At 41.9% G+C, this 11,387-nt stretch overlaps 1 protein-coding gene across 1 annotated transcript; it reads left to right on the top strand.

Moving 5' to 3' along the window:
- Positions 1 to 402: 402 nt before the first annotated feature.
- dhcr7 (7-dehydrocholesterol reductase) lies at positions 403 to 7,445 on the top strand (the record flags this gene model as incomplete). The annotated part of the gene is made up of 8 exons (XM_079242277.1): positions 403 to 475; positions 1,464 to 1,572; positions 3,516 to 3,738; positions 3,820 to 3,910; positions 4,069 to 4,282; positions 4,410 to 4,614; positions 6,625 to 6,756; positions 6,981 to 7,445. Exons 1-8 carry the CDS (start codon positions 421 to 423, stop codon positions 7,443 to 7,445), a joined length of 1,494 nt encoding a protein of 497 aa, XP_079098403.1. The 5' UTR covers positions 403 to 420.
- Positions 7,446 to 11,387: the final 3,942 nt, after the last annotated feature.

Genomic DNA, 11,387 nt, shown 5'->3' on the forward strand with positions numbered 1-11,387 from the left:
TATAAAAGCACGTAGTTTTTAATATTTTACAGTGATCTGTATCATAACAATATCTCTGTCGTTTGTAACAAACCAAACTGTGAGCAAAAATCAGGTAAAAATTCGTGAAATTATTGTTGTGGTTGGGCCTACACCTAACAAATAAATGTATTGGAGGCGCATGGAGACCCTTCCAAGATGGCGGCGCGGCGTTTATGTCTATCTTTATGTCTATGTTCTTCGGTTCTTCCCTGTCTCCGATCCACTGGTACACCCCACAGCGAAGCGCCTCTGAGCGTGTCAGGCGCTTGTGGCGTTTTTAAAGTTATCCAATCAGAAGTCATAAATCCAATTTAGGCCCGCCCTCAGACAACGATGATTGGTTGGATTTCAGAACGTGGTGGCCTTATGGGCGGAGCCAGATTTCCGTCTAGCGGTTACATGTTAGGATCGTCTTTTCAGGGAGAGAAAAGTGTTTCTTCTCGGCTGCTGACAGGTGAGTGAACCACAGCATTATGTTACATCTGTTTAACATGTTTGGCTTCATTTTATATCATTACTGCGTTGATAGAAAGGCTTTTACGGACTGCAGTTTGCACACGCTGCAGTTCAGTACAAGACTAAATAATAAGGATCCAATGTTTATTCTGCAAAGGGAGAAAAAAAAAAGGTATTTTATGTCCTTTTTCTCTGTTTTACTGTGGTTACATAACCTGGAGTTTATTCCCTCCCTCGTTTTCATCTGTCCAAAGAGATGAAGCACCTCAGGACCAAAACAAGGAAGAGGAGCCATTTTTGCCTCTTTTTTAAATAATGTTTTTAAAAAAAAAAAAAAAAATATATATATATATATATATATATAATGAAGGTGTTCATGCACCTACACTGCGCATATTTAAATCTCTGTTTTCATTATATTTAGTCTTAAAGCATGTTTACATGTCTGTGTGATTATTTTTGGGGACAAATAAGTTCACACGGTCTCATTGTGGAAATACTGAACTAAGTTCCTGGAGAATGCATTGTCCCATTTTAGTATTAAACTTTATTTTCAGGTTAAAAACAGAAGTTAAGTTTAACGTGATGGTTATGCAATAAGTCCTGGCTATGGTACTGAAAAATGAAACCAGTTTAGTGCAATGTCCTGCAAAGTGATAGAAACCTAATTATGTCTTTCTGTTTAACAAGATAAAAAAAACTGAACAAAAGTTGTTGTCTTAAATCTGCAAACACATTAAATCCAATTTACCCATTACCTCTCCCATTACTCCACTGTGTCCAGAAATGTCTGTCCTTTGGTTTACTTGTCCTTTTTAAATCTAGTTTAGACAAAAAAAAAAATGTCTTTAGAAACTAAAAGGTCAGATCTGTTTTGACGTTTGATGATACCTTTATTTACTGGGTGTTCACCAACTTGGCAGCGAGCAAAGTACAGCTCATTGCTGCATAACTGATCATAACCTGATAACCGAGTCGTTCTGCAGGGTTGCATGGTGCAGTGAGCATGGAGGCCACCAGGAGACGTACCCAGCACAGTACCAATGGGAAAGCATCTGACCAGGCTGACCAGTCGGCACAGTGGGGGAGAGCATGGTGAGTTATGCAACATGTTCATAGCAGGTTGATTTTTCAGAAACAGATTATGCATGAGCATATTTAACGTGTGATATTTAGGCGGTGTTAATGGGATTAGGTAATCTGCGCTGTCTTAACTTTCTGTGCTCTTATAGCCCCAGTTTTACTCAGCTGGATTCCCTGTCAGGCTCTTCTGCTTTCTTTTGTTTCTGATATGTTAGAAATAAATGCAACTCAACTAAAACAACAGATCAAGTCTATTATAAAGGAGTGACTGACTGATTGATTTATAATGTGAAGTAAGGATTCAGAGAGGATGGAGGACTGAAATAGGAGACAGAGAGGTTCTGATAAGGAAAGTTCCTGTTCACCTTGGAGGGATGTCAGCCTGGGCTAAGACCCCGAGGACACAAGGATTGTATATTTCATCTGGGCTGGGAATGCTTGGAGTTTCCTCATACGGAGCTGGAGACAGGATGGAAGAATGGCAGAAAAACATTGTGGTTTTATTCTTCTGGTGTTTCTGGATGGTTGTAAACATCTTTATATTGGTGTATTACCGCCACCAACCGGTGTCGCGGGGTGAACTCTGAACTCAGCGCTGCCCGCCAGTGGATGAACTGACTGAACAACCTTGGCAACGTGAAAGATGGATGGATGTGTCATGGTGGTGACCTACGTACAGGAACATAAATGAAGTCCAGCATGACGCAGCTAAAATTCACACACTGGAGACACACGAGACTGTTTGCATTGAAAGTCAATTTTACAAAACCGCTGAAAAATTATTTTTGGTGAAGATTGTTTTAAAAAACATTTGTAAGTTTTCCATGCTGTTTCATCGGTTCGCTGCCGATCTAAAGCGACAGCGTCAACACTTTGTGAAATATCTCAGGAACCACACAGCGAAGCTTAATGGGGAAAGTTGCGATCACAAGCCCACTCTCTGGGTGATCTATGGTGAACTCGGGATCGGGAAGGTATTTAATCCATTTGTTAAGTGCAGCGTTCTTTCCAGGAACTTTGCAGGTGAATTCCATCGTGCTACGTTCAGGATTTATTACATTTTGTGATTAAAAATGTGTCAACTATGTTAGCGGACCTCCATATTGATGCTAGATGTAAACATTGATGATTTTCTGTCAGATCAATCAGATGCTCAGATTTCTTCTTCTTCTGTTTTTATGACGGTGACATCCAATAGGAGCAGCCGAATATCAGTAGAAACAGATATCTTCCAGAATCAAAAACAAAGTAATAATAGAGTTTAAATTAAAAAAAAGGTAATACTAAAAACAGGCAGGTCCAACAGTCCATCACCTGGGAGTGTGAGATGTGTGATGTAGCCCTCTGTCTTGTTCCAGACAGAAACTGTTTCCAAGAGACTGAAGAAGTGAGACGAACAACAAATGGAATAAAATGTGAAAATGTCAATAATTTTGGTTGTGTTTATGTTAGCATGTTGCGATATTTTTCTCCTGATAGCCAAGGCCTGAAAGAAACAGATTTATAAATGAAAAAGTTTCCATGTTGTTGATCTGTGTCTTATTTATATTAAATTCTGTGACATTCAATTTCCTTTTTTTTTTCTTTTGTTTTTATACTCATAAAACTGTTGATCCATCCATGTGGCATCATTTTAGAATATGTGTTGTGATTGCCCAGGTTGTCCTGAAACAAAAGATGTTCATTACTTGAGTGTGTGTGAAAGGCCTGTACATTATAAGGATTATACATGCATCATTAGACAGAGAGGTCTAATGAATGGCTTGGAGTTTTAAGGGTTAATGTTTGCTAGATGTTTGCATTGCCTTCATAGCAGATTGAATTTTCTGTAGTAGTCATGCCTGAAAAATAGAAACCTTTCAGGGTGTTTAAAGCCAGAGAAGCAAGACGTGTGAGTTCATGTGAACAGTGTTCCCATCTAGTCGGTTTTTATGTTTTATGTCATAAAATCCCAGGGAGGTGGACTGGTTCTCCCTCATCGGGGTCGTCGGCCTCCTTTGCTTTGCTCCCTTCATTGTCTTCTACTTTGTGATGGCCTGCGACCAGTACGAGTGCTCCATCAGCCAGCCTCTACTCGAGCTGTTCACTGGAGAAACAACCTTGCTCTCCATCTGGGCCCGGGCCCCCTCCTTCACATGGACAGCTGCTAAGATATATGCTGCCTGGGTCGGCTTCCAGGTGAGAAGAGGCGAGAACTGTTGTGCAAGTCCCAAAACCTTGAGGCTGTGTTCAGGTTAAAAGCAGCTGTTTCTGCTGCAGGTGTTCCTCTACATGTGCATTCCTGATGTTACTCACAAGTTTATTCCTGGATATGTTGGCGGCGTGCAGGACGGAGCGCGAACTCCGGCTGGTATGTAACGCACACAGCCCCCTACTCACCAGACCGCGTTGTATTACAGCTTTTTTTTTTTAGTTTTAGACATTTGTAACTGCACATTTCATTCCTTCTCACTTCAACAAAACATTTTAGTGTTTCTTGAGATAAATGTTCCTGTTTTCTCCCACAAGGACTTATTAACAAGTATGAGATCAACGGGCTGCAGTGTTGGCTGATCACTCATGCTCTGTGGTTTGCCAACGCACAATATTTCCACTGGTTTTCTCCCACCATCATCTTTGACAACTGGATCCCCCTGATGTGGTGCACTAACATACTTGGCTATGCTGTGTCCACCTTTGCTTTCATAAAGGCCTACCTCTTCCCAACCAACTCTGAAGACTGGTGCGCACAGTTTCTTTCATCTGGCAGGGTGACCCAACAAACTCTGCAGGACTTTAGACAGAATATTTTCTGTGTTTGCACAAAACTTTGTCACCTGATTGTCTTCCACCTGTTTGGACTTTTGCAGCAAGTTCACAGGAAACATCTTCTACAACTACATGATGGGCATCGAGTTCAACCCGCGCATCGGCAGCTGGTTTGATTTTAAGCTTTTCTTCAACGGCAGACCGGGCATCGTCGCCTGGACTCTGATCAATCTGTCCTACATGGCCAAGCAGCAGGAACTGTACGGACACGTCACCAACTCCATGGTTCTGGTTAACGTTCTGCAGGTAAGGTGGGAAAGTTGGCAAACTTTGGTTTTAACCCTTAATGTCTGAATTTATTTACAATTACGTAAAAACAGAATGAAAACACTCAAAAATAGCAAAAAGGAAATAACAAACTGCAATGGAAAGATATATAACAGCATATAGATTTAATTTATTTGATTGAATTTGATTATTTAAAAGTGGTTTACCTCACACTTCTGTCACTAAGCTTAAAATTTATTGTCCAGTTTAAATCCTGTGGAAGCAGAAATGCTGCAAAATGGAAATATTGTTACAGGTAAACTACCAGTCAGATGAAGTCATGTCTCAGTTGCAAAGCTCGCTTACAGCAGTTTCACAGGTTTGAAGTGAAGCTACTTGTATCTGCATTCAATTCAGATTGACTAAAGCTTCATTTAACTGTCGACTTAAATAAGTTAGCTTGCCAAAAAATAGGTTGTGACCTCTATTTAAGCATCTAGGTGCGAGCCCTCTGATTGGAGCATTCCTGCATCCATCATCTTTCAGCCGCAACTGTCGGTTGCTTCTCATTTCTTATGTCTCTCATGTGGAAAAACCTCCAGTGGTCGTGGAGAAGATGTTGGTCTGTTTAAGAAGAGTCAAATAACTGGCATCAAGCAGAGAAAAGGTTTAGATGCAGAAACCAGTCAAACAGGGTAAAGAACTGTCCAACGCAGCTCCAGTTAAAACTGGAGGGAAAGTGGAGCGTGATCGTCTTCAGGAAGAAATGAGGTCAGAAAAACAGCCTAAATGATGGCGACTTAAATGTTTGATGAAAAACGGAAATAAGCACCGGACTATGTTTAACAGAAGACTGGACTCTGGAGCTGGAAGGTGGTCGTGTGGTCTGATGAGTCCAGATTGGTTTCATAGCGATGGAACATCAGGGTAAGCAGAGAGGCAGATGAAACACCAGAGTCCAGACCTGAACCACTGAGGATCTCGGGGATGTGCTGGAGAAGACTTTATGCAGTGGTCAGACTCTCCTCTCATCAATAGAAGATCTTTGGTTAAAAATTAAAGCAACACAGGATGGAAAGAAACCTTGAGAGCTTGCAGAAGCTGATTGACTCAATGCCACAGTGAATGTGTGCCGTAATCAAACCTGGAGGTGGTCCAAGTCCAATTAGCTTGAAGGAAGATGGAATTCTTTTAACTTGGGCCATTAAATCCACATAGTTTGGTTCAGAGTCAAATCAGACTGAGATTTAAGACTCAAACCTGCCTGTAGAAACAAGTCCTAAATAGGGATGCACCAATACTGATATCAGTATCGGTATCGGCTCAATACCGTGTGTGTGTGTGTGTGTGTGTGTGTACTTGTACTTGGTACTAATAAAAGTGTATCAATACCACAACCGATACCCAATACCACACTAGTCAAGCCAGATGTGTTCAATGACACGCTTCGGACATGTTTTAAAAGAAATAAATGCCTTGAATGTTAAAATGTGACAAATTTTTTGTTACACTAAAAGGGAGATCTTTGTTTCAAAACAACACATTTATAGTTGTGTTTGGGTAAAATGTTGAAATTGTTAAATCTTTAATGTTGTTATATTTTTACTGGTGAGGTAACTTCAGAAAGGATGGGTCATTTATTACAACCTGATGAAATCTTACACAATTATAACAGCAATAATAACCATAGTCACAATAATGTTCACATAAACAGATTTGGTATCGGAAAATATCGGTATCGGCAGATATTCACATTTCAGATATCGGTATCGGATCGGAACTCCCAAAAAGTGGATCGGTGCGTCCCTAATCACAAGGATGTTTTAAATCCAACAACATTTCTGACAAAGGTGATATCCCCGGCGTTGCATCCCCTCTTCATTAACAGCAGTCAGTCAGTAATGACTGGGAAGTGAGGAAACCAGCTGCTGAACATCTGGAGGAGGAAAGTTGTCTCTTTCTTATCCAGTGTAGGATTCTAGCTGCTCAACAGTCTTGTGTCTAAAAGGCAATAAGAAGGACCCAAGTGGATCTTTTCTTGTTTTGCAGGGTATTTATGTGTTGGACTTCTTCTGGAATGAAGCGTGGTACCTGAAAACCATCGATATCTGTCATGACCACTTTGGCTGGTATCTTGGCTGGGGGGACTGCGTCTGGCTGCCATACCTTTACACACTGCAGGTAACACATTTGTACACACCACAAAAGTCTCCTGTCAAATTAAAGAGCAAAGGTCTGGCAGTACACATGGGCATGTTGGTTATTATAACACGTTAAGCTCCTATAAATGTCATATAGCACATAAAGTCTAGAAAGGACCCACGAGGACAGAGTTCATGGAAATAAATCAGTCAAATGATAGACGAAGCCGTTTAAGTCTCAGTAAATGTGTCTGTGGCTTTCAGGGTCTCTACCTGGTTTACCACCCTGTCCAGCTCTCAGACGCACACGCCGTAGCTGTCCTATTGCTAGGCCTCGTTGGATATTATATCTTCCGCTCCACCAACCACCAGAAGGATCTGTTCCGCCGCACCGAGGGCTCCTGCTCCATCTGGGGTCGAAAGCCAACCTACATCGAGTGTTCCTACCGCTCTGCTGATGGCGGCGTGCACCGCAGCAAGCTCCTGACCTCAGGTTTCTGGGGAGTGGCCCGCCACTTCAACTACACCGGTGACCTAATGGGCTCGCTAGCGTACTGCGCTGCCTGCGGCTTTGGCCACATACTTCCATACTTCTACATAGTTTACATGACCATCCTGCTGGTCCACCGCTGCGTGCGCGATGAGCACCGCTGCAGCAGCAAATACGGGAAAGACTGGAAACGTTACACTGATGCAGTGCCTTACCGGCTTATTCCTGGTGTGTTTTAGAGGACGAGGAGGAGGAATGGGGCGGGACAGGGAGCAATAGTAAAGGTTTTTGTTTTAATGATGAAATATAAACTCTGTGACGGACTGGCGACATGTCCAGGGTGCACCCGGCCTCTCGCCTGATGATTGCTGGGATAGACTCCAGCTTCCCTACAACCCTTAATTAGACTAAACAGCTAAAAAAATGAATGAATGAAAATATGAGCTGGTTAGTAAGATAAAAATGAGGTTCATACAACCTAAAAGGCACCGACTGAACTTTATACACTGCATTTCATACACATCTTTCTATACTCTGTACTTTTTGTACAGCTTAGCGTGTGTGTGTGCAGTGGCAGTAAAGTTGTAGCTGTAATTCATAATGCTGTGACTATTTCTTATACTTAAACAAGTTGTTAAAAGCTGCACTGCACTGTTTAGTATGGTTAACATTCAGAAGAACCCAAAGCAGCTCACACCAAAAAAAAAAGGTGGTCTTTAAAGCAGATCCAAGCACTTGTGGCTGTTTTCCACCAGCGCCCACTAAGCCCAGCCGACACCACTCTTCCTGGGTTGTAGGATCCATAAGGAGCTTTTGGGAGCTGAGGAGACACATTTTTAGCACCTGCTCTGTTGGGGTTTCTTTGGTGTAAAGTCGGGGTGAAAATGGGACTTGCTCCGTTTGGAGGCAGAATTTGACATCGCAGGATGAGTCGTGAGCTCGTCTCCTGATAACAACTGTGGGTCGTATCAGCAGGCAGCAACACAACAGCTTTTCCACAACCAATATTTTCCTGATTACAAACCACAGACCGAGCAGCAGGTAAGGCATCACCTCCATTGTTGCGGCGTGTGTGTCGCAAACAAATGACTTTACTTACGAGCCGCCTTGCTGCGATGACCCCTCAGTTGTAATGGAAACGATCAAAACCAGGCAGTGTGGTGTCAGCTGGAATGGGGTGGGGCTTAGTAGGTGATAGTGGAAAAGGACCATTACTGTATACAAGCCAACAACACACACACACACACACACACACACACAAAACCCCAAAATTTAACAATTGATTTTATTTAAAAAGTGCCTTTCAAGTCACTCAAGGACACTGTACAATTAAAAACAGGCATTAAAACAATAAGAAACAATAAAAACAACGCAGAACTGTGGGACAGGGTGACTACAGGGAGTACTTTCTTTAACAGGTGTGTTTTGAGGATGGATTTGAACAGATGTAAACAGTCGGTGTTACGGATGTCTGGTGGGGGGGGGGGCATTCCAGAGGTGGGGAGCTGAGCGACCGAATGCTCTCCTCCTCACGGTGCTGAGGATTACCTGGGGGAGTGGGAGGAGGTGACAATATGAATGATGTCTGACAGATAAAGGGGGGCAAGATTGTGGATGGACTTGAAAGTGTGCAGAAGAATCTTGAATTCTATTCTTGATCTAACCGGCAGCCAGTGCAGTTGCTGTGGGAACGGGGGGATGTGGTGAAAAGAGGGAGTTTTGGTGATGGTGCTTGCGGCTGAATATTGAGCCACTTGAAGCTTATGAAGGTATTTCTGTGGGAGACCGAAGAGAAGTGAATGGTATGTGTCAATACGGGAAGTAACGAGACTGTGGAGACGAACAGAGGTAGTACGGGGGGTGAGGGAAGGGCGCAGACGGGAAATGGAAATACGCAGAACGAGTGATGTTATTGATGATGATGTGTTGTCGAGGATAACACCCAGACTCTTAACTTGGAGAGAGGGGGACACAACGAGAAACCATCAACTTTTAAAGCATAGATTTTGTTCCAATGAGAAGAATTTCTGTTTTGTCACTGTTTAATTTAAGGAAATTGTAGGTGAACCAGGATTTATTTTAGATAGGCAAGTAGTGAGGGAAGAGGGAGGGAGTGTGGAGTTTGGTTTGCTGGAGAGGTAGAGCTGGGTGTCATCAGCGAAGCAGTGAAACTGAATATTTATGGAAAATATTGCCTAGATTAAGGAGATGGATGATGAAAAGAAGTGGTCCCAGGACTGAACCCTGGGGCACATCTGATGAAATGGGTGAAGGGTCGGACCTGAGGGTCATGATGTGGATGAACTGAGTCAAACCACGGATTCAAACCACTACAGATACAACGCAGACACTGGGCATAAAAAGGCCAGACAGCAATCAGAGAGGGCTGCAACTAAATACACAGGGTCAGACAAAAGTCAAACTCCTGATACCCCAACATCTCTTCTCTCATCCAGTGATCATAAGCTGGAAGGTTTTCCACTTCCAGTTCAACACTAGCAGACTGAGCATGCAGTGATGTACGGGCAGCTTCATTTATAACAAGACAACTTGAGCTCTACAGCGAGCGTAGCTACCAAAATGAACCAGAAACCAAAATGGAGCAAAAGCACAAGTTCATAGACTGACTGCCATTTATGAAAATGTAATACTTAGGTATTGTTTCTAACTGTAAGATCTGTGTCTCTTAACACTCATGTTGTTGCTGATCTTTCAACTAAACAAGCTACAGTGATGCATGTAACAGGACAATATGACATCTTTCTCATTAACAAACTAAAATGGATCACTGCTGCCTTTTGGGCCAAAAGTGAATTTTGGTTTTTACTGGTTTTTATTATTATTATCTTCACCCGGTGCAAATGTATCGAGGATAAATGTTTTCCTTCTAGCTCCACATGTTCAGCCTTAACAATTACAGATTTGATCCCAGATGTAGACTACATATTCTTGCTGTGAAGTGATAAGATAAATAAATTGTATGTTTTATCATTTTTTCCCCCATATTAACATATATACATTTTATTAAAAAAGAATCCTTTATCTTATCTCATGAAACATAAATCTTGCGCAATTTTTTTTGGACCTTTTATCATTTTCAATCAAATGTCAGAAAACTAACAGGGACATGGGGCACAATCCCAGTGGTTTTATGTCCAATCTGCTGTATTCTTTCATGTAACCACCAGAGGGGAGCAGAGGACAGCTAATCTCTGGCGGGCAGACCACAGTTGTAGATTTACCTTTTTAAACTGGCTTTCCCTGTTTGTAATGAATTTATTACACGTCTGAATCATGCAGTTGGTTGACATTTGTGAGCAGCAGTGTGAGTATCCTCATATAATGAGGATCTTTAACAGCACAGAAATGTTGAGGCTCTTTTTCACTGATAACAGTTGTTTCTTGCATAGTCATTCTTTGTGAAATCAGCAGAACCAAAAAAGAAACTAAAGTTACTAAATAAAGATGTGGAAAAAGAAGATATCTGAGACAAACAAACAGTTATGGTAGAAATCTCTGGAAAATTGTGTATAAACGTGCATTTCTTTCAACAGCAGCTGCTGAAATAGACTATGGAACCTTTTCAGACTGTTTGAAGTTCCAAGTTTAATACAGATGCGGAAACTTCAGATACACAACAACAAAAAAGAAACATTTATGAGATGTAAAGAAATTCCAGCTGATAAAACCAACTAGAAGACAGCTATTGCTGGAGCTTTGCCCATAGCGATAAACATCTATACCCACCATCCAGAATGCATTAATGAGACATATGACATGTAAAAAGATGCCATTTATGAGCTGACGGCTGGTACTTAGTGAATGATCCATCAGACCTAATTGTGTCTCATAAGCACTGCGTGGGTCCGTACGCTGAACCTCCCCATCAGCAGGTATCCTCAGCAGAATGATACACGTTGTGGATGTTAATCTGTTACCGGAACTGAGGACTAATTGATCCCTCTTGCTTTTATTCAACGCAAAATCAATTTGAACCTGATCCATCACGTTGCATTACATAGAAGCAAATTACCTCTGATTCTTGTTTCAGACTGACCTGTTCTCAGATTACCCCCGAAGGCGAGAGCCGCATAAGGCTGAGGGCGATGACTGAGTTCACTCACAACGAAGCTGGCAAATAGCTCTCAGTGAAAGAAATGGAAATCTGAAGAAAGAGATGA

The sequence above is a fragment of the Telmatherina bonti genome (assembly GCF_933228915.1).
Source record: "Telmatherina bonti genome assembly, chromosome: 1".
Taxonomy (NCBI): domain Eukaryota; kingdom Metazoa; phylum Chordata; class Actinopteri; order Atheriniformes; family Telmatherinidae; genus Telmatherina; species Telmatherina bonti.